Source organism: Elgaria multicarinata, chromosome 2 (genome assembly GCF_023053635.1).
Source record: "Elgaria multicarinata webbii isolate HBS135686 ecotype San Diego chromosome 2, rElgMul1.1.pri, whole genome shotgun sequence".
In the NCBI taxonomy this organism is placed as follows: domain Eukaryota; kingdom Metazoa; phylum Chordata; class Lepidosauria; order Squamata; family Anguidae; genus Elgaria; species Elgaria multicarinata.
Window position 1 is genome coordinate 74,349,014 of NC_086172.1, and position 24,211 is coordinate 74,373,224.

Consider the following 24,211-nt stretch of genomic DNA (forward strand, 5'->3'; position numbering starts at 1 on the left):
AACACTGGGTGGTACCCTTTCATTACCCTTCCTATTACAGTGTAATACACTTATTCTCTCTATTTTTATGGTATGGGGCCTCTGAATCTTGATATGGCTTAGGGCCTCAGCATATCTTAATCCAGCCCTGGCTGAGAATTCTATTTTATAACTATTTTGTTAGCTAAGAATTCTGTTACTTAGGCTGTAGTTTATTCTCTTCCACCACCACGAAGGTTACAGCTTGAGTGCCATCACATGGTAGCACCCACAATCCTGAGTGCTAGGCAGAGAGGACAGGAAGTGCTGGTGGGAAAAGCAGATATTATAATAACAGTGTGCTGAGACTCTGCCCTCTGTTTTCACCACCATTTGCCATGAAGACAGTACAGGGAACATCATTAGCTGAGCATCTAGCCAAGTGTGACCTTCTCGCATGAGATATGAATGAAATGTTTTAAAGCTGATCGTGCAGAAACACCAATAGCAGCTTCAGTCTCTGGACAGCAATTCAGGTGACCCATTCGCCAGGGGCCTTGACCACAAACACTGCTGTCCCTCACCGCAAGTCCATTGGCATGTGCCTCCTGAAAAGGGGCCAATGCTTTGCAACATCTGATTTTAATATATTCTTGGGTTTGTTGTGCTGCTGTCATACACACCATTTTCATACACCTACTGCCAAAGGATCTTTTCCCTTGTTGCTGTCTTCTACGGAGGCTCAAAAAAGATCAACAAAGAGAGGACCTTCTCAGTGGTGGCCTCCAAATTTTGGGATGAGGCCTCCCTGACATCACGATTGCTGTCATTTTGATGCCAGGTCAATACTTTTTTTCTTTTTCCAAGCATTTGGCAGCACATCCTGGATTTGTTTTATTTATTGATGGATTGATTGCATTTTTGCTGTTTGGCCAATTGCTCAAGTTGTTTTCAAATATATGTTATCTCTAGTAATACTGTCTGTTTGTGAGGGGGGAGGTGTTATGTTTTTAAATTTTGCATCTTGTATTTTTAAAGTTTTAACCTTCGTAAACTGCCCAGAGAGCTTTGGCTATGGGGCAATATAGAAATAATGCTGTTGTTATTATTATTTATTTCCCATTGTGCCCTAGTCCAAGGCAGGCACTTCATGGGACTCTCCACCCACAGAAAACCCGTTCTCTTCTCTCTCACCTTGTTATGGAGAACCACTACATTGTGAGGATCAGCATTGAGCCAGGTATCCATAGCCTTGCAGATGCTGCATATCTTCTCCAGGGCAGGCGTGTGCAAGTCAGGCCATCCAAAATCCAGCACCTATGGCACAAGGAGAGAGGAGGTTTAGAGAGGAGGAGGAGGAGGAGGAGGAGGAGGAGGAGGAGGAGGAGGAGGAGGAGGAGGAAAGTGTTATGAAAGGTGAGGATTTCCACCCCCACCCCCTTGAGTGTTTTGGGTTAGAAAACTCTATTTTACGAAGATGCTGAAGGACACAAGCCTGCAGGCTTTGCTCTACCATTCGACACCATGGGACAGCTCACTTTAGATGTGAACTGTTGAAGTACCATTAAAGGGCAGCAAATTCCCAATTCAATAGATTATTATAATTTACCAGCATTGGCAAGGACATAATTTGGATCTCAGGCACCAAAAGGTCTCTGGCCAACTCTACAAATCAATTGCAGTTACCTATTCAGGAACCTGAGGAATGGGGTTGCCAAAGAGCACAGGTGATGCTACACTGTCACATACCAGAGACCAAGGAGTAAAAACAAAAACGTTAAAACAAAACACCAGTAGAAGGGAAGTCTCTGTATGAGGAAGCCCTTATACGGACACACTCCTAGTCAGAGCATGAAAACATTGCTTGAACTTGGAACAACGTCCGTAGGAAACGTAGCAAGACCATAAACTGCCCTCCAACAAAATAAATAAAAAAGAAAGATTGCTTTTGGAAACCTCTTTCCCCCAACCCTCTTCCTTTCTTTGGTTTCGTTTCAGCTGCTCTCCACTGCAGCCCAGCAGTTTCTTTCGCTCACGGGAGACAAGCAACTTCCTTTCTTTGCCCCTAGAAGGCTGAGAAGGTCTGCCTTTTGCCCCTCCTCCACGTCTACCCCTTGCCAACCTGGCATTACCAACCTGCTGCCACAATTGCTCAATAAATATGGGGGCAAACTGAGAGCAATCACTATTCTTCCAGGATTCAGAGCAGAGAGGGCAGGATAAATATTTCAGCCATGTGCCTGGCTCTGGGTCGATGAACAGCCTCTTTGGCTGCCAAAGACAGCAGCAGCACGGTGGGATTAGTGGACAAAACAAACAGAAAGAGAGGGAGACGTCCATACAGGAGCTGTACATCAGAGGGGAATCCAAAAAGAAGAACAGAAGCGGCTCAGCCAGCCCTTCTGGGTGCCAAGTCTACAGCCAAAAAGCACACACTACTGAAGGGAAGAGGAGCTTTGCAGTATTTTAAGACTCAGGGGCATTGGGTTCAAATTCCCAGCTTGATCCTGGCCCCATGGTCCCATAGACTGCACAGAGTTGGTTTGAACCTGATCCAATGAACCCAATGTCAACAAATGGAGCCTGATTCTTCTTAGAATCATTGAATCATAGAATAGTAGAATTGGAAGGGGCCTATGAGGCCATTGAGTCCAGCTCCCTGCTCAATGCAGGAAACTACCTTAAAGCATAGCTGACAGATGGTTGTCCAGCTGCCTCTTGAATGCCTCTAGTGTGGGAGAACCCACAACATCCCTAGGTAACTGGTTCCATTGTCGTGCTGCTCTAACAGTCAGGAAGTTTTTCCTAATGTCCAGCCAGAATCTGGCTTCCTGTTACTTGAGCCTGTTATTTCATGTCTTGCATTCTAGGATGATCAAGAAGAGGTCCTGGCCCTCCTCTGTATGACAACCTTTCAAGTATTTGAAGAGTGCTATCATGTCTCCCCTCAGTCTTCTCTTCTCAAGGCTAAACAGGCCCAGTTCTTTCAGTCTCTCCTCATAGGGCTTGGTTCCCAGATCCCTGATCATCCCCGTTGCCCCCCAGCTTGTCTGCATCCTTCTTGAAGTATGCCCAGAACTGGACACAATACTCAAGATGAGGCCTAACCAGTGCTGAATAGAGGGGAACCAGTACCTCACATGATTGGGAAGTGATACTTCTATTAATGCAGCCCCAAATAGTATTTGCTTTTTTTGCAGCCACATTACACTTTTGGCTCATGTTCAGCTTGTGATCTACAACAATTCCAAGATCCTTCTCGCTTGTAGTATTGCTGAGCCATGTATCCCCCACCTTGTAACTGTGCATTTGGTTTCTTTTTCCTAGGAGTAGAACTTGGCATTTATCTCTATTAAATTTCATTCTGTTGCTTTCAGCCCAGCACTCCAGCCTATCAAGATCACTTTGAAGTTTGTTTCTATCTTCCAGGATATTAGCTATCTCACCCAATTTTGTGTCATCTGCAAATTTGATAAGCATTCGCTGCACATCCTTGTCTAAATCATTAATAAAAATATTGAAGAGCACTGGGCCCAGCGTCTGAGAATTTCATAGATACATTTTCTAGAGATGCCCAGTCCGGCGGTCCGAAAGATGGCCGCTATGCTGCGACTACTGATGAGTGCAAGTGAGCCTCCCTGGGCCATTAAACCCACTGATTTAATGAATCAAAATGGCAAGTTGGAATGTAAAGCGATCACACCCGTTTTCTTTTGGAATGGGCCCTCAAACAGCTGTTGAGCTCTCCATTCAGAACAACAGTTCAGGAGTTTGGACCATGGGGTGCCAACCACAACATGTTCATTTGACCCGAGCCACTGAGCACACAGCAATTCATTTTCACAGTTCCTGCCCTATTGTTCCAAACATCATTTCTCTATCTAGTCACAGGAGATGATGACAAATTTCAGAAAATAACAATATGGTTAGAGGACACTTTCCACTATTCATTGGCTTAATCAACCCCTTTCTCCAGTTTGGCCTTTGCTTGCTAATTGCTGAGGCTGAAAGGGTGCAGGTGCAGGCGGCAGGGAGAAAGCAATGGCAATGGCAGTGTCGCAGCATCAGACCCACAGATTTGATATTTTGCTCTCTGACAATGCTCTGCATACAGCAGGGATATGAACCTCTTTCAGCCTGAGGGCCAAATTCAATTTCAGAGAAGCTCTTGGGGAGAGGGGTGCATTCCAGTGGTAGGGGGGCTAAAGGCATGGGGGTGGGGCCTAAAACTCCCCCCAAAAAGCAATGTATTTTATCTCAAATCTCTGACTGCCAGTAACAGAGCCTTGGTGAGGCTTTCAGATGGGCCAACATGTGATATTCAAGCTTGTTGAGGTTCTCCAAATTCCTCCTCAAAGCTCAGTTCACCTCGTTCATGTTCCCAAACATGAGCCTCTTTTTTTTCCGATCAGGAAAAATGACAATTATTTTTTAAAAAAAGAAAAAGAAAAAAAGCACATTTTCTGACCACTACCACCACAGGCTAAAGCATGAAAATATGGATGGGGTGGGCTGGGAAATGTGCACTTGCACAACTGCCCACTTTGGAACATGAACACAAGTTCGGGAAAATTCCTGAGCACTGGATTCCTGCTTGCATTCAGGGTTGCGAACAGGACACGTTTGCACAATTTGTGAGCAGGAACAAAATTCTTGTGCAAAATCCTTGAGGCGTTTCAACATTTTAGAATGGGGGGAGGAGAATGTATAATAATCAGGAAACCACCAAACAGTTTGAGGTTGGGTGAAAGAAAGTGGGACCGACAGAAGGGGCTATGGCCATTTGAGGAACCCCAGAGGGCTGGATTCAGACTTGAGTTTCCCCACCCCTGGTATAAAGCTAAACATTAGTTTTACCACTTGGTAACTTAAATAAAAGTGATATGCTGTGCTTCCTGCCCTTTCCCAGCAACTATTTTCAATGGAATTAAAGAGTTATGTTCCCTAACCTCTTCACTCACTTGCTTAGGGCATGGCTAGATGGGGCTATATCCCGGGGTCACCCCAGGATCATCCCTGTGCATTCACATGACGCACAGGGGATTCCAGGAGCAGGAAGGAATGATCCCTCCCTTGCCCCGGGATATCACCCTACACTTTTTTCCCGGTTGATCCCAAGACCGTGGGACATGTGGCCGGGCGTCACAGTTCGTCCCGGCTCCCCGCAAGTAAGGAGGTGGGAGGTGGGAGCAGGGTCTTTTTTAAAAAAAAAAACACGTCACCATTTTCGTAGGAGCGCTCCTACGCTCATTTCGATTAAAAAAATGGCAGGCATGACATCCTCTTCCTCCTGTGACGTTGCACGCCGCATGTAGACAGAGGGGGAGGATCTCACGATCACCATATTGTGAGATCCTCCCCCTCCCTCCCTCTACACCGATGTGGTGTAGACATACCCCTACTCTCTTCTCCACTTGAAACATTACTTGTCTAAAAACAGTTCCATCTTACCTTGGAGTGCAGCTTGCTGATGTCATGCCTCCTCTCTGACAGGTTAAAAAGCTAGTGGAAAGGAGGGAAATATACACCATTAGAAGAGTAGGTGTGTATGGTGGAGGTAGGGCTGGGCAACACAATGGCAGAAAACTGAATGGGAGCAGCAACTACTGAATTTGCTGGCTATGGCATTAGTATTCTTTAAATTGCTTATGTGTTCCTTTTTCCTGGAACTACGAGCACAAGGTTCTAATTATTTTTAAATTAATGAACAAATTCTGGATTTGCACAGTTGTCGCTGCGCCCCAAGGCACACCCACATATTTAATGCTGAAATGGAAATGGAAATGAATTTCTGAAGTCAGCAGGCTTCCAGGATCTTGAAGCCGCCAGCCTCAGCTTCTGCGAAAAGAGAACAGTGGACAAAGTGAGCAGAGCTGCCCATGGCAGATGGGACTAGAGAAGTGCCACAATGCAAAGTCACAATTGAAATGAAAACGGAGTAATCAGCAAAGAGGAGATGGGCCAACGGCCAGGAAAAGGGTCCAGGCTTCAGTCCAGACCAACCACAGAAAAAGTTTGTCTTTCTTTGGTAAGGCCTGTGCTTTTGTAGGAAGTGGAGCACAGCACCGTGGCAGGGGACAGAATGTGGTACAGAAAGAATGCAGTCGAGTCCTACGTGATTCTTAAAATGTAGAATATGTGTAATTAAAACAAACAAACAAACAGAGAAGGACCTTGTAATTAATTTCCCAACTGAATACAGCTGGAATGAAAGGTGAATGCTATACACACTTTATGACTTAATAAATGTGCCCTATTATTATTATTATTATTATTATTTATTTATTTATTTATATAGCACCATCAATGTACATGGTGCTGTACAGAGTAAAACAGTAAATAGCAAGACCCTGCCGCATAGGCTTACAATCTAATAAAATCATAGTAGAACAATAAGGAGGGGAAGAGAATGCAAACAGGCACAGGGTAACCCTATGGGTTACACAGTGTAAAAGATATACTTTGAACAAACAGAATAACGAACTGCAATTGCCATCTTGCAAGGGCCTTACCAAGTAACTGTCCCCATGCTTGGATTTCAGCATTTGTGCCACCTCCTTCAGGTTGCTGCAGAAGGTCTGCTCCTCCGACAGGCTTGCAAAGTTGACAGCAATGATCCGTTCTGTGACATATACCAGGTCGAGTTCACAAGTGTCCTCCATGGCCTGATTTAGGCTTAAGCTCCTAGGTCAAAGAGAAGCAACGGAACAGTCAACGGTGGGGACATAAGAGCAAAGATCTAAAGATACAAAGGATCTGTCTGCGTAGTCCTCCTTGAACATTGTTTCACTTTGCTTCTGCTGTCAAGTCTAGTGTGTGTTCACAGAGTGTTACAAATGGGCAATGCCTTTCAAGAGCCATTGTTCTGTGCAGGTTTTAATTAAAACAAATGCATGAATCAGAACATTATTCAAGAATAGAGATGGACAAATCTGTTAATTTCAGTTTTGCTCCCTTTCTTGTTTTTCCAGTTTTAAATTTGGTTTGTCTCCAACTTTGATCAGTCTTTTTCAAAATTAATTTCAGTTTGTCCAGAATTTTGAGAATTGATTTTTAAAGTTCAGATGAAAATCGATATGAATTTTTTGCACATCTCTCCTAATACACTCTTTTTTGTATGCAGTTTTGCCTAATGCATACAAATGTTGCAAGTGTTTTTCCTAATAAATGCATTTTTGCAGGCAATTTCCCCTCATGTAAATATTTTTGTATGATTATTTGATTGGAAAATTCCATCGTAAAAATTAAGAGATGTGTGAATTTCACCCTATGCAAGTCCAAGCTAGTTTTTCTACAAAGGTGTTTGAGCTTGTATTAAAGCCTACGGGAGGGGGGAATTAAAAGTGCAGTGGCAATTAGCCACGATAACCATTTAATACCTCCAGGATCAGAGGCAGCATCCCTCTGAGCACAAGATACCGGGGAACAACAGCAGGAGAGTGCTGTTGCCCTCATAAGAACATAAGAAGAGCCTTGCTGGATCAGACCAAGGGTCCATCTAATCCAGCACTCTGTTCACACAGTGGCCAACCAGCTGTCACCCAGGAACCCACAAGCAGGACACAGTGCAACAGCACCCTCCCACCCAAGTTCCCCAGCAACTGTTGTATGTGGGTTACTGCCTCTGATACTGGAGGTAGCACATAGTCTTTAGGACTAGTAGCCATTGATATCCTCCTCGTCTAGGAATTTATCCAACCCCCTTTTATAGCCATCCAAATTGGTGGCCATCACTACTTCTCATGGGAGTAAATATTCCATAGTTAACTGTGCGCTGTGTGAAGACGTCCTCCCTTGTATCTGCCCTCAAGCTCCCACCAATTGGCTTCATGTCCTGTCTTTGGGCTTCACGTAAGTGACGGTTAGGCACTGTGGGAATCAGGATGCTGGACTAGACAGGCCTTTGATCTGATCCAGCAGGGCTTTTCTTATGTTCTTAAGGCTCCCCCATTCACTTTCGAAATGCAAACAATGTACAATTTGTTCAGGTCTTTGTGCCATGTGTGTCTGCTTTCCAATGGGAATAAAGCACAACAACAGCAGAGTCCAAACATATGAACTAACACATCAAATAACGATTTCAAAAAATCCGACCCTTGGAAGGAATTTGCTTTTGCAGATCAATATCCCAAAACAGGTGCTACCAAATTTCAGTAGGGCAGAAATATCCATGGAAATCATAAAGGCAATTGTGCATATTCCTATTTATTTATTTATTTTATTATTTTATTTGTATCATTTATATACCGCTGAATATAATAGAATCTCTCAGCAGTTCATAACATTTATGAATAGAATCATTCTGGGTTTCCCAGAACAGACAGGGAGCCTTACCTTGAGGGTTTACGTCGTGCCTGAATAATTTTGGGGGATTTTACGAACACCTAATAGCATGACAAAAAGAGAAAAGCCACATTACTTCATTATTACATTACTTCAGTGTAGAAGAAATTGGTCTCCTATTGCTTAGCTCCTGGATCCCCTACTGATAGCAAAAGGTACAGCCTGACCTAGTGATGAGATGGGGAGGGATTGGGAGACTCGAAAAGCGTATTTTACACTCCACATACAAAATCTCTGCCGTCTTTAACATTTCACAAAAGCTACTGTTGAAACATGTATATTGAAGGTCTGTGGTTGCACCAGCCACATTCAATTAATGCTGTGCCAAAATTCTCTCACCCCTGCTTGAATGGTACCATTCATCTCCCCACATGGGCATTTGCAGAGACTTTGGGGAGGGGGTGTTTCTTTCTTAGAGCTTTAAAATCCTATTGGCCTATTCTGTCTGCAGTGAAGAACACAGCTGGGCTACACGACACATTGCAGGTGTGCTGCCACTTGAACCAGTGGCAAAGTGTGTGTGTGTGTGTGTGTGTGTGTGTGTGTGTGTGTCTGAATGTGTGTTTTACATAAGAGGAACACTGCAACCCTGTGGCACCTTGTTGCTATCACAGAAAGCCACCCCATCCCTGAAAAATATTACCACTTTGCCCAAACACCAAAGATGGCAAAAATTGCTGGGCTAAATAATTGGGCCCTACACAATATTCAGTGGTTGTTTAGGATAGAAGCATTTCTTCTCAGCTGTATAGTTCTGTAGAAGCCCAGGGTACTGTTTATCCCATTCAATAAAGCTTGAACTTTTTCCCCCTCCAAGTAAATTACTTGAAATGTGTGTCTAGAAGCTTAGTCTTTTCTTTCTTTTTAGAATAGACACAGGTGCCCAATCTGGATTTAAAACCCCTTGCCTTGATGATCCCAATCCAGATCGGGGCTCATGCACCTACTCTTGAGTTAAAATGAAGACGAATTTTAAATATGTGTTAGACACACATTTAAAGTAATATCTGGATGTGTGTGTTTTTACCCTTAATAGAGATAAATAGAGTCTCCACACACTGGGCAAGGGAAGAAAGAAGCTGTTGAATGCTCTGACCATTTCCCTCTGCCATCTGCTTTGTATCCACAGTGAGAACGTTTCAGGAAAGCTATAGGGACACTGTTTCTCTTCCTTCACATGCAGACAAGCAGGTAGCTTTGCCCCCAGCACTGAGCCACCTTGCTCCACTCCGACCTGTGGTCTGCCCAGGCTGGTTTTGCTTTTCTCTTTAAAGCTCAAAGAAAGAAACACAGACCTCCACACAATGTCTTGTCTGAGCCAACTGCATTCAAATTCCTTGGCCGTAGCAGCAGAGATAACTGGGTAATTATCAGCCGCAGCTTACAAATACACAGGGATTCAAGGCCCTACCCAAAAACATTATGAGACCATTTATCAAGCTGGGCAGAGCAAAAGCCATAAGGCACAAAAGAGGGGGAGGAAACCCCAAAATTTAATTTAAGGCTGTGTTGACAGAGACATGCTCTTGAAAGTAAGCTGAGATAACAGCAGAGGGAGGAGGCCAGCAGGCTTGATATCAATGCAAGCTTAACCACACAGCACAGGCATATACAGAAGGTTGCTCTGCTCCATTAGCTGATATTAAGATATTTGGGGGCGCTTCTCTATTGAAAGAGATTCCAACACAGTAAAATCTAAGTCCACCATCCTTCTACATATCAATTAAATTAGATAGTTAGAGGTTCCATCACCCACTAAGGGAAGAAGAATAAAATACACAGGGTGTTGAGATCTCCCATGCATGGCAAGCTACCTGTGGCCGCAAAGGAACATCCACTATGCAGACTCTCAGGCTCTGTATTGCAACAGTGGCTGTGTCAGCAGCATTGCAGGATAAACTGTCCTATGACCAAAAGTCCCCATGTTCAGAGGCATAATGTCAATGTCCCCATGCAACAAGGCTGTCCATAGGAATGACATAAGGACTTGTGCTTGGTACCATCAGCAGCATGGGTTGTCTGAAGATAGTGTGCACTATTCATGTTTAATGTAGATCAATTATGGGCAAATGCAAACAAGCCGATATGGCCTTGGGCGATAATTTTGAAAGCTGCGCAAAGCTCCACTCAGTTACATTCACCTGCAACTGTTTATGGCTTCTAATAATTCAGATTTCAATGCTGCAAAGTGTACCTTTCCAGAAGAGAAATGGCAGACCACTCCTTTTAAAGCAACTACATTGTACTGTCTTCTTTTAAATACTTGTGTTGTATTTTATGTTTTTGTCTTTCAACTGTTTGTAATCTGCCCAGAGAACACTGGCTATTGGGAAGATTAGAAATGTAATAAGCAAACAAATAAATATCTGCAAGTTAACTGGCTTCCTCTGTTTGGTGGACATCGGGCTCACCTTCTTCACTATATGTTAGTCTTTGGTCATATATATATAGCATTTTTATGCCGCCCAATAGCCTAAGCTCACTGGACGGTTTACATCTGCTGTGTACAAGCATTACGCTCACATGGAATGATAAGCCAGAATTGCTGTGAATTCTGGTTAATTGTTTTTGAAGAAAAAGGGAGATGTGTATTCTGGTGTTGAATAAAATTAGAAGTATTTAATAGTAATTTCCTCAATAAAAAATTCGTAGATTGCAGCTCAAGCAGTCCTTCTGAGAACGATACGAGGAAGGAGATTCAGCATTTGTTATATAAACGAACTTTGACAACGGTACAGCTCCTGATGAAGGATCTAAGGGCCCAAAATGTCGAGCTATTGTACGTGTCAATTTGTCTTTTTTAAATCTACAAATTTTTTATTGCGGAAATTACCATTAAATATTTCTAATTTTATTCAGCACCAGAGTACACATCTCTCTTTTTCTTCAACTGTCATTGGTGTTTTTGTCCCCTTGTCCACTTCCACATACCTAATTGTTTTTGAGCCATATGTTCATGTTCACTACCTGATTACTCCTGCTTGGTTCTTCTGCCAGTGGCTAAACAAATCAGGAAACCTCCAGTGCTGATTTGTTTAGCACTATGTCCAAGTCAGTATCCCTGGCTCGTCACTCCCAAACAAGACAAGAATCAAAAGACAAGCACAAAATCTGGCTTCAGATTCTGGGCTGCCAACAGAATGAGAAATGAAGAATTCTGGTTGAGATGTCATGCTAAACAAAGCTGCACTGGAGAGTTTCCTGTAGGGATGGGTGAATAAGCAATATTTGAGATGGCTAGGGTCCTCCATACATCATCTTGCCACTCGTCTTATGCGAAATCAAGCAGCAATCAAACATGAAATCTGTGAACATTTAGCCAAATTTGCACAACTTCCCTCCATAGACTAAAGCAGGGCTTTCAGTCTTCAGGGGGAAATTTGCGCAAATTAGGAAAATGAACTGGGAAAGGGAGGCAAATCGATCACGAGTGCATGACTGGAAATTTGTGGACATCTTTGTATTTGTGTTTGTATTTGTGTTTTTAACTTGTTGGTTGTTCTATGATGGTTTTAATTTTTGTGAACCACCCAGAGAGCTTCGGCTATTGGGCGGTATAAAAATGTAATAAATAAATAAATAAATAAATAAATCTTTGACAGAAACATGCGCACGATTGTATTCAGGGCTTCGATCACATGTTTTGTGAGCAAAATGGAAATGCTCATCCATCCCTATTTGGCTGCTCCTACTGGCAGGAGGAGTTATGTGGGAGCGATTGGGCAGCATACAGTAGCACACTATTAGTTATGGGTAAGCCAGAATTCAAAGCAGTTCTGGCTCACTGCTATGTGCAAACTGGCCCATTGGGTTACTCAACAGCAGGGGTGCAAAATATGCAGACCACCAGCCTCATGTTGCCTACCCGACACCCTTGAATCTACTGCCATCATTGAAAACATTGCAGCGGTGCTGCCTGGGGTCTCCTGCTCTGGCACTAGCAAGAGACATCCTTGGGAATCCTTAGCAAGAGGTTGTAAATACAAAAGGGATTCCTTTGCTACTAGTAGGAAAAGAAACTCCAGAAATCCCCTTGCTAGCATTCTCTCTGAACTCTGGTATGTATGTGCATAAGCATGCATACATGTGTATGTGCACACACATGCATGTGCGGCCCCTGATCTGGTTGGCACAGACTGGTTTCTGTCACATTCCTAAGTGTGCTCTCATGTCTTCTTTTAAAATAATTCAATGAAAACTTTACAAATCCACATTTATAAGTACTGGCCACTCAGGCTAGTAAATAAGCAACTTTTGTATTCTTTGTAATTTCTTGCAATGGACCCATTTATTGAATTGGTGCAATTAGGCAAAAGCCACCTTTTCTTTGAGCTGAATGCTGGGTATAAGTGAAATATTCCCTAGCCACAATCTAAATAAGCCTCTCCACTTGAGAGGTACACCCATCAGGGAGCGGGAGTGGAGAGCGCAAGGAGTTTTTATAAAAACAGAACAGACTTTGCCCCAATGTAAATATGAGAAGTGGCAATACGTTGGCTCAAATGGCACAATCCCTGACCAGCTTCAGAATTACAGAATGGTAGGGAATTTATTTGTAAATTTCTATCAGACGATTATCTTATTCCAGAAAACTATTCAAATTCAATTGACTTTTCAAAGATTTTCCAGGACATTGAAAAGCTGCAGTCTCGATGCACACTGAATAGTTCAAAAGACTAGTTTTGCATGCACAAACATACACACACACACACACACACACAGAGAGAGAGAGAGAGAGAGAGAGAGAGAGAGAGAGAGAGAGAGAGAGAGAGAGAAAGAGAGATTGACTGGACAATGCAACCTTTGATAGCTTTAATATGTATGAGCATAACATGTAAAAGACTGCAGGAAATCTGGCCAATAGTTATAACCTTGCCAGCAAGTGCTCCAGAACTCTGGAAGCAGGGAATTTCATAGCCCCTATTTTGGAGAAGCCCAGCAGAGTCAGCCTTACGGAGCACCAGCAGGAAACACTGCAATATACTGGTCTCCCCAAGTCATTAGAACAGTGCTCTGTTTTGCCTTGGCTTGTTCCTTCATGGAACAAAATGCCAGGAGGAAACGTCTGAGTTGTCGGAGCAGGAAGCTTCTATTTATGCACCGTTCCCATGGCCCCAAAATTCCATGTGCGCTCGATTTGTTTGCTGACTTCGTGACCTCAGTTGAAACACTAAGTAGGGGGTTCTAATTAAAGAAATATCCGACAGGGAGGGGGGGAAATACACATTCACACCTTGTTCATTTCAGTACCTTCCATACACAGCAAAAATGAGAGCAATTTAAATGCTCGTCCCAGGGTTGTTCTTCAAACGTACATGGTGATGGTTTGCAGAGTTTGAAGGGCCATCATACGTAGTCATCTAATTTTAAAGCAGCTGGCGACCCAGTAATGGGGAAGACAAGAGAGAAAACAAGGCGAAAGCAGTATGGTGAACAGTGCCAGGCCTTTGAGGTCCCTTGGACAAAACACCCTCAATGGGCCTCCTTCCTCAGTAAGTCTACCTATTCACCACCATTGTCACTAGCTGCTCTTGCTCCTCAACCTCTTTTTCATCATTGCAAACACTTTCTTCCTTGGGGCTACCTTGACAACGTCTTTGCCCTGGGGTGGCTCCAAATCTGTGCTGCATCGGTTATATGATGCAGCCGCAGAGTCTAACAGGCTCATCCGACGAGCGTTTTACTGCACGCTCGTTACTGGCCACTCGCGAATTACTCACATGACGTCGTCTGCCTCTCGCCCATCTTCCGCCCCTTCTGGCCATTATTGCGCCACAAAAAAAAACCCTTCATTAAGTCCGGTTGCTGCTCTCTCCTACTGGACTGAATGGGGCTAATTACTTACGGTTTTCAGGAAGCGACGCGGGAGTGACAACAGAAGAAGCGACGGGGGCCGCATATTTAACAAGGTGTGATGAAGCTATAAGCTACCCCGGAACAAAGAGATTAAGGCCCTTTCTACACCTAAGGATTACCCCAGGAAAATGGAGGGATTGTCCCTGCCTGCTCCTAGGATCCCCTGTGTGTCATTTGGATGTACAGGGACGATCCCAGGAAAAAAGGCAGGTATAGAAACGGCCTAGAGCGAGGTCAGCCTGGCTCTTCCACTGATCTGTCCTCGTTCGGAGACATTCTGGAGGGATTCCTGAGTGGAAGGTGACCTCCTATTGATCGCTGGAAGCCACAGGAGGGGGACAGGCAGGCCCACCTAGCCTAATGGCCATCAGAAAGCCCACACTGCCTACCCTCATAAGGTCAATTTGCTGCCACCATGCACCAGCAATAATGCAGGGTTTGATGGCGAAGCAGTGCCAACCCGGTGCCGTGACCACATCCCCCTTGATATACAGAGTGCATCTTCTGTTCCTCCTTCTCACTGCCTCCATTATCTGAGGCAGAGGCAGGTGAACAATCAGGTTACAGTAGTGAAGAGAACAAGCAACTCCAGAGGGCTCCTGTAAGTGGGCCCCTACTGGAGTGTGGACTCTTGGCAGGTGCCCAACCATGCCTACTCTTGACACCAGCCCTGGGGGTGAGCACAACGCAACCATGGTGAATACTTAATATGGAGTTACTTTTGTCTACATGTTTTATGCCTTTTGAATTCATCAAAAAGCATTATACAGTTCATCAAAGCAAAGGAAGGCATAAGAACAGAATTCACTGGGTAGTACCCAATGTTAGTCCTACTTAAAGTAGATCCACAGAAATGAATAGGACATAGGCTAGTCATGACTAACTTAAGTCCCATTCATGTTAATAGGTCTATTCAAGGTACAACTTGAAGCCCTCCCCAGGGCTCCTCTACATCTTCAGCCCTTTGGGGAGTGGGGAGGGATGATCATGGAGTTTTCCACTTCCAGGATCATCCCTCAGGGGCCACACACCAGCGAGTTGTCCCAGGAGTAAAGAGGGACGTTCTGGGGTGACGTTTTTTATTTTTAAAAAAAGAGGAGATATTTACGCAATTTCACAATTGCGCGAGTATGATCCTGTGCAAAGGAACTATTTTGTTAAAAACAACAACTCGGTGCTGGAAGACACCGAGCGCCATCCCAAAGACAGCAAAAATGCTCCCCCCTCACCCCCAATGGGAGGGTGCACAGGACTCCCCCTGCACAGCTCCATGTCTGTTTCCTGAGCCCCACTTCAAGTGGGGAAGAGGGAGGACCCCAGGAGGGCCAGCCATACCACTAAGGTGACCATATGAAAAGGAAGACAGGGCTCCAGTATCTTTAACAGTTGCATAGAAAAGGGAATTTCAGCAGGTGTCATTTGTATGCATGGAGAACCTGGTGAAATTCCCTCTCCATCGCCACAGTTAAAGCTGCAGGAGCTATACTAGAGTGACGAGATTTAAAAGAGGGCAGGGCACCTGCAGCTTTAACTGGTGTGAAGAGGAAATTTCACCAGGTTCTTCATATATACAAATGACACCTGCTGAAATTCCCTTTTCAATACAACTGTTAAAGATACAGGAGCCCTGTCCTCCTTTTCATATGGTTACCATACACACCACCAATGGAGCTTGGGATGGTCCCAAGTTGGTGGAAAAATGGGACAAAAGCAGTCCCAGCTATCCCAGGAGAACTGAGTGCTCATTTGAACATGAACAACCTCATGACCACCCCAGGATAAATGGCAGGTGTAGACAAGCCCTTAGAGTCAATTCACACATTTATGTTATCAGCACTCCTTCAGAGAGATATGAGTCGGATTGTGCCCATAAGAAAGAAAGCCCTAGTAGTTTCATAAAATAAGGTCTTCTCCTGGAAAACCCCGAGGCAGGCTCATGTTTGCTGCATATTGAGCATTTAAAAGGTTTGCAAAAAGTTATGCATAGTTAATTCAAGAGTGATTGTATCACAGAGATTCATTGAGCCTTCAGAGGGAGGGGAAAAACAGAAAAAACCAGGGCCTTTTCTGTAATTCATTGTTTGTCTGTGTTCAGTTCACTTGAAGTAGTACTGGTTGTGTTTGGAGTCTGTGCCAGCGGAACTCACTTCCACATGCAATAAGTCTTGTGGAAGGGGGAAATTGAGCAATAGCTCAAATGCCCAATGGCAAAGTTCTTTTTAAAAAATAGATTTAATTTAAAACAAACAAACAAACTGGATTCTAACAAAGAAAAATGAAGAAATAATCCTTTCTCTCCCTCTCCCTCTCTCCCTCTCTCTCTCTCTCTCTCTCACACACACACACACACACACACACGAATGAACTGAAGCTCTTGGTGCAGAAATTGCTTTCAGGGCCCATTTTAACTTGGACATTCAGCATTCCCATAGTGCCTGGCTTCAAATCCCAAAACTCGGAATTTTGAGAATTTTGTAATGCTCATTGAAATGCAATTGCACTCTTACAGAATGATTTTAAAATGGCAGAGAGCATTTGAGATTGCTGGGTTTCCCCCTGTTCCATTACTTTACTGTTGCATAGGTTCATCTTGTTCTGCATCCCATTCCTGAATTTCTATTTAAATGAGGGAATTTCTAAAAGTAATTCCAGAATCAAAGCATGTGCAGTTTGCCACACTTCTATTTCCTTCTCATCATTTGTACTTCCCTGTTCCATCTTAACAACGAGCAGTTAAATTGCCTATAGTCCTGTAGTCTGATCCCCAAATTCCATCCTGACAAGGGAGGAGTGAACCCAATGTTAACAAGGATTATTTTTGTGCATCTTTTTTAACTGTTGTGTACATGCACACCTGTGCATTGGTTAGGCACCACACAAAAGGAATCTTGATCATCCCCTACTTATGATTGCATCAAGATTCCTTTTTGTGGGTTCTACAAAGGCACATCTTCGCATCAGTAACCTAAGAGGGGGTCAATAGAAGACGGAAGGCACACAAATGAGGTGAAGGAACTGAAAACTGTGGCATACTACAAATGCCTAGAACACTGTACAAAACTGGTTAATAGAACAAAGCAATGGAAAATTCCTAATACAGCTCATCAACTTTGTAAATAAGATCTGGTAACTCTGAACTCCACGATTCAGTGAAAAATCCAGAAGAAGACTATTTTGGAAGCATCTCCACTCTAAATGAATCAGAACAGAACTTATTATGCCCTCACCCACAACGTTGTCAAATACACTCCCAGGCACTAACACCCTCCTTTCACAAACTTACACAAACAACAGTGCTCTTTCACACACGTGCCTACAGAGGCACAACCATCGTGTTTCATGCACATCCAGAGGCACATAAACATACTCTCTCACACAGAGACACAAAATATCCTCTCACACAAACACAATAAAACATGCACACAGGCACTCATGTGCATGCACACACACATTTACGCCCCTCCAGCATAGTACAGTGTCTGTGTGCACGCATGTTAGATATTTACTCCTCATGCCGTAGCATCAGCTTTGGAAGATGCTTTTAAACACACCTCCTCTGGACGGGCAGAATTATCCTTGCCTACACTGCCATGATCACTGGATTGCCTATAGCCCTGTAGTGTGATCCTGGAATCCATCTTGCCCTAGAAAGGACTGAGGCCAATGCAAATCCCTCTTTGAAGATCCTTACCCAATTCCCAACCTATGGGCAAATACAATTGCCACTCTCCACCCCACCCTCCCCACCCACACCTGACCAACCCAAAACAAAGACTTACCTTGGGGAGTGTAGCTGTTTTTCTAATCCATTTCCAGGGCATGGTGCCCGCTCTTTCTGAAATCTCCATCCAGAGCAATCCCTCTGTCCTCTACCAAGTGTCAACCCAAGTAAGTCCACAATAATAAAGGTTTAGTGTTTGATTAAAGGGCAGCGCAGGCTTGGCACACAGTAGGCACCATGCTTGGGGTGGGCAGCCTGCGAGGCAGCTGGTTTGGTCCCCGTGGCTCAGCACACAACGCAACATGCCAAGCACAAACAGCTCTCCTGTTGTTATTACTGCCAATGGAAAGGGAGCCCCACCCCTTCCTGAAATACACACACACACACACACACACACACCACGAGAAAGAGTCAGGCAGATATCAGCTGATAGGAATAACAGCTTCCAGGCGAGCTAACTGCTCAGAAATCCAGAATTCAGGCCCAGGCATTAGGCTCACGGTGCAAATGATCCTTTCTGAAGGCTGCGATCTCCCAATTATCGGAGAGACTTGTTTTCAACTTCACTTCCTTCTTTCCTGTTTAACGCACACCTTGCTTTGAATTTTAGTGGAGTAGCCCAGGCAGCCCGTTGCAGCAAAAGCAACAGAGAGCCACAAGACACTTTGCTTCAGTAACCAATGAGAAATCAATGTCTTCGCTTTAGAACAGGGGTGGGCAGAAGGTAGATCAGGGGACAGATGAAAATATTTCTGTTCTGCTTAGGATCTGTGAGATGCATTTTATTTTATCCAGGTGCTGCTAGCATTGCATTGCTGCTGGCTTGTGACCTATTTGATTGTTAAATTGTGTTCACTTGTTTTACTTACTTTATTTTAACAGTTTCATGTATTTACGGAACTTGTTAGCTGCCTTCAGGATAAATAGAACAGTGAACTTAACCCTGTTCACAAAGAAACTAACCCTCTTCTTCTTATAGAAGTTGTCTCCACCTGACTGGATAATTGCCCTGTTCCCACTCAGCCCTTGCACTAGCATCCAAGCTCCTATTATTGCACATTGCAGGTGAATATTGGTGGTAGTGGGGGAAAGCTGTCTTTCAGGGACGTTTGTCCACCCGGACTGGTTTTCTCCACAAGGAACCCCTAATTGCTTCCCAGATCCCCAGCATACTTGTTGTATTTTATGGTTTTAATTGTGTTTGGGCTTGGGCTAATGGGCAGTATAAAAACGTGGTGATGGTGAAGAAGAAGGAGGAGAAGGAGGAGAATTTTGAAAACCACAGTATTAATATGTCAAACAAAGTTGGGTAGAACTAAATAGACTCTTATATTCCATTGATGGCCCATCAAAGGGATAAAAGTTAACTAGTGCATGTAAAATAGCAGTGCTCCTCAAAAACAACACTGATTAGCAAGGGGTATCATGGTAATGAATAGGCACTCAACTTCTGGGAGGGACCTTTATGGATGTTTACAGGCTAATGCATGTAGCGGAAAAACAGGGACAATGCCAGAAGAATCTTGTTTTCCTGAGCATACAGGAGCCTTGTTCGTTTCTAATCCACATGATTTGATTTTAGCTTTCTTGATTATTTCAAATTTTGACTGGATTGCCAAGGAGAGAGCAACCCATCTCATGAGCAGCAGCCAGTTCCCCTCCTCCTTTCCCAGGCAAAGGGATTGGAGGCCATGTTATGCCAAGACAACCACAAGGGATTGGATGGAACTATCTGGAGAAGCATCCAATGGCATCCCATCATAATGAAGGGCACAGCTAATGCGAGATTGGCTTGAAACCACATTCCGACTAGCCTAGTTTTCTGGGCAGCTTTATTGGATGTTTTAGGTGGAAGACAAAGCCAAAACAATCCTCACTGGTAGTCAAACTGGGATGGCTGTTTTCCCAGAGAGAGCCTCTTCATACCCTTGTGGTTGTACAAGGACATTAAGCTGGGGCAAAAGGTTTTACATTCCTCTCGAAATAACAGTTTCATTTCCAGACACATCTCGACTCTCATGAAACTCCCATCCATTCGGAGCTAGTCCAGATGTTACATTTCTAAAGATTATCCATTTCTCTTGTCTTGTTTCACTTAACAACTACAAATGGGGAGCCACATATTGCAATGACTACTGTTACGATTTGGAGAACTGCTTCTTGCGTTTTATCTAATCACGGAAGTAGTGTCAGTGACTTCCCATGACCTTCCCATGTCAGTGACTTCCCACATCAGACATGACAATTAAAGTAGACACCTATGGCAGGGGACAGCAACCTCTATAGGTTTGTTTATTTATTTATTTATTTGTTTGTTTGTTTATTTCAAATATTTCTTCGCAGAAGCCCTCCCAATGTGACTTCACATCAGTAAAATACATGAAAACAGTTAAAATATTAAAAACAATAAAAACATAAACACAATAAACCCGACAATTAAGGCCACCAATAAAACAAGCAACAAAACCAGCAATAATAGCATCAACAGCAATCGTATTAAGAGAAGGCCAAGGTAAAATGATGTATTTTCAAGGCCTTCTTAAAAACCTGCAATGATGGTGGATGGCAGACCTCCAGTGACAACTTGCTCCAAAGGTGTGAGACCACTGCATAGAAGGCTCTCTTACCTCTGGTCACCCACCTACCTGCTCTCTTGGGTGAACAAATAAAAAGGGCATCTCTTTCTCATTTGCCCACCCATGGGGTTGCCCAATCCACCCTGTGAAGGTATGGGCACCTCTGTGGTCTCCTCTTCCTCCCTCCCCTAGCCACCCCCTGCCAAGCCCCACCCTTTGGCCTGGAGAGTGGAATCCCCTTGCTTTCTCTGATCTCTTTGGGGAAAATAACAACACTGAGAAATGTTATAAAAAGATCACAGATAACAAGGGGATGCCACTCAGGCAAACACCGGCCATGTCCCTCCCCTGCCAATCATGCCTCATTTGGGATGTGAGCAGGATGTGAAGAAGGTGCTTCACCTGGTTGGTACTTGAACAACTGGATCCTGCAAGCACCTGTCAAGTCCCTTCCTGCCCTGATCAGGATGCCAGTGGGGTGGGAAGGAAATGCTCAGAAGTACAAACTGGTTGAGTTGCTCTCAGTGCAGAAAGAAGAACAGAGCTCCATGCCTCTCTCACGTATGGTAGGGGGAAAGTGGGTGGGGATGCCACCGATGATGTCATGGGATGGGATGGAGATTCAGGGCAGTGCCCCATCCCCTTGATACCATCCAGCCCACTGGGCTTTTTGGTCCATGGTCAATCTGGCCCCAGACAAAAAGAGGTTGCTACCCCCAACCAATGGGAACAATTATTTACAGCCATTAGCTGACTGCTAAACCCCCAAAGTACCAAATCCCTTTTTGCTAGCGAGGCCTACAGGACTGTTATGTTTCAGTAATACTGTATGTAGGATGAAGTAAGTGAATGTAACAGAGTGAAGAAATGCCGTCCAAATTCAGAATTACAAACTTGTAGAATAACATAGCCAAAATCCCTACAGTGGAAAACCACAAAAATACAAAAGCATGTATTCTAAAAGACAATGCAATAAAATTACCCCAGTGAGTTTCAAGCATAGCTTCTCTTCATCAGGAAAGCAAATTTAATGTTCATCTCAGCGCAAGGCACTTGCTAATTGTGTAGAAGTCTGCCTGTGTGACTTCTGGTCTGTGTGAAAGTGCCCTTGCACTGTAGCTTACTAATGAGCAGATTATATTTGGTCTCTGATCCACAGCTATTATGCTTGATATACATTGAGTGTTTTGGGGGTTTTTTGCATTGTCATTGGAAAAAGGCTATAGTGGGTTTCATATAAATATATACACACATATATATATTCTGTTTGTGAGTTGGTGAAGTACTTCTTTTGTTTCATAACTTAATGCAGGGATGGGCAATTTGTGGCACTCCAGATGTTTTGGCCTACAACTCCCATCAGTCCTAGGCTTCATAGCCAATGCTGAGGGATCATGGGAGCTGTAGGCCAAAACATTAGGAGGCCCACAAGTTGCCCACTTCTGACCTAATGGAACAGAAAGTCAGGTGCTCAACAGAATTAAAAAGTTCTAACGCTCCACAAATTCTCAAAGACCAATCTCTTGCCTTCTTAAAAATTGCAAATAACTCCCAAGAAGGGACCACACATCTCTCCTCATTGCATTGGAACATTACTTTGTTTTGGGGACTGGGGAGGAAGTTTTTATTTAGCATTCCTGAACTGACAGATTTTGTAAAAAGTTCTGTGTGAGAGATAAGAAGAAAAGCTGTTTTCTGACATTTCTCAATACTGTTTATTTTCCCAAGATTTTTACTGTGTTCTTATTTGTTCTTATTTTACAGGATAGACTACCATCATCTTTTCAGTGCATCTGTTTCTGTGGATATCCCTAGACCTTTCGGATACAGGCTTGCCTACTTAGAGGACCTGCTATTCAGCCAACAGTGGTCCTCAAAGTGTAAGGTGGGACTCAATAGCAAAGCACAGGGGAAACTGAAGCTTCTCGCTACCCAGTGTGCACCTCGACCAGGCATCAAATAACACAGCAGCATCCATCAACTGGCCCTGTGTGCCTTGAGTGCAGTGAATCAACCTTACAACTCATTCAGAACATATCAATATCGCAACCCAACATGGCCAGTTCAAAACATGCTGGTCCACTGGAAAGTCAACTTGTACTGATTTTCAACAAGGTCACGTACGTTGAATCTAGAGTCCACTTAAGGGAGTCTGGAGCAGTTTTAAACTGGGCATAGCAACAACATTCACTGGGACAACGTTTGAGAATCCTTTTCCTAAGTCATGCCACTTGTGATCGCTTAGCAATAGCGCTTAGGGCCAGATACTTAAGAGAGTGATTGCATTATGCTCACAGGCCTGAACAAGCCCCTGCCTGAAAGTAAGAGGTGATGCTATTGCTAAATTGCCTAGGCATGGTAGGGCATGGGGACGTCTGGTTGTGGGAAACTGGGATTTGAGATTGTGGGGACCTTGTTGCAGGGAAGCTACATGACAAGGAACAGAAAAACTGGACACAAGCTAATATGAGACCCTTGGAGTATTACCTTTAAGAGCCACAAGAGAGGCAAAATGATATCACTTACCGGAGTGTCTACATGCTTCACAGGGCTCTCCTCAGTGGACGGCTGTACAGGGGAGAGAAATAGGGAAAGTGTGAAGGCTACACTCAGCTTCAAAGTCATTCCCTCCCCTCCCCTCAATACTTATAATACAGAATTTCATATTCCCAGGCCATGTTCACACATGTCACTTCCTTCTCATAACTGAGGAAAGATATTCAAAAGGTCAGGTTTTTCTGGAAGCTGGACCAGGCTCCTCAGTTAGTAATAAAGCAGAATTTTAATAGATAGAGAGGAAGTTAATGTTTAGTGCAAAACAAATCACTCAGAGAACCACTTTAAAAAAATTTATTAACTCAAGAGGGCTGCAGTGAAAAGTCATTTTTGTTACCATTTTAACTCTGTATTTTCTTTCTAGCTCATTCTCTACCTACCGTCTTTTTCTCCCTGGGCTTCACAGTGCCCTTTCCTTCTCTCTGCACTACCACATCTTCCTGAACTCCTCTGTGCTAACCCTCCTTCCCTTTCTCTCTCTGCACCCTCCGAGGTCTGTATCCCCATCTCTCGTTTAGGCCTCTCTGCCTCTCCATATTACCTCACCACCACCACCGCCACACTTTCTCTCTACAACTGCAAAGCTGTCTCCACCTGCTATTGCTCAAAGTTGTTTTTAGATATATGTTGTCTCCGCCTATAATGTTTGTTTGTGTGTTTTATGTAAATAGTTTTAAAGCTTTGTATACTGCATTTTAATTTGTGTGTGTTTTTAATCTTTGTAAGCTGCTCAGAGAGCCTCGGCTATGGGACGGTATAGAAATGCAATAAATAATAATAATAATTATCACCACTTTTTCTCTTTCCCCACTCTATAGGTCTTTCTGCTCCCACTTCTCCACTATCTCCTCCTTTCGCTTTCCCCACTCCGCAGGTCTCAGCACCCCCTTACCCACTTTTGTCTTTGCAGCCCACAACACTCCCTCACCTCACTTACCACAGGTCCACCACCACCACCGCAAGTGAAATGGAAACAATTTGCACTGAGGGAAATGGTGCAGTAAGTTAAACCTTTTTCTTCAGCAGTGTGGTTTTCATTGGAATCCCCACCCCCATAGATCCCATTCAGTTTTATTCATTCACATTTGATCATGATGGACCTACCACTCTCTTGTCTAGGTGCAATGGGTGCAAACACTGGGCATCTGCCATTTCTCTAGAGGGCTACTACAAATAGGGAGGGTTTACAGCCAGCTCACAG

The 24,211-nt window shown here is 43.8% G+C and overlaps 1 protein-coding gene across 5 annotated transcripts in view; it reads right to left on the reverse strand.

Annotated features, from left to right (window-relative positions):
- The window catches only part of TNS1 (tensin 1), a 274,729-nt gene that overhangs the window by 106,734 nt on the left and 143,784 nt on the right, over nucleotides 1-24,211 (reverse strand). For all 5 annotated transcript variants that reach the window (XM_063116731.1, XM_063116729.1, XM_063116728.1 and 2 more), the window contains 5 exons: nucleotides 22,981-23,022; nucleotides 8,293-8,342; nucleotides 6,471-6,642; nucleotides 5,410-5,460; nucleotides 1,153-1,275 (listed from right to left, as the gene is read on the reverse strand). In XM_063116731.1, the coding sequence (XP_062972801.1) occupies nucleotides 1,153-1,275; nucleotides 5,410-5,460; nucleotides 6,471-6,642; nucleotides 8,293-8,342; nucleotides 22,981-23,022 (438 nt within the window). The remainder of the gene's footprint in view (nucleotides 1-1,152; nucleotides 1,276-5,409; nucleotides 5,461-6,470; nucleotides 6,643-8,292; nucleotides 8,343-22,980; nucleotides 23,023-24,211) is intronic.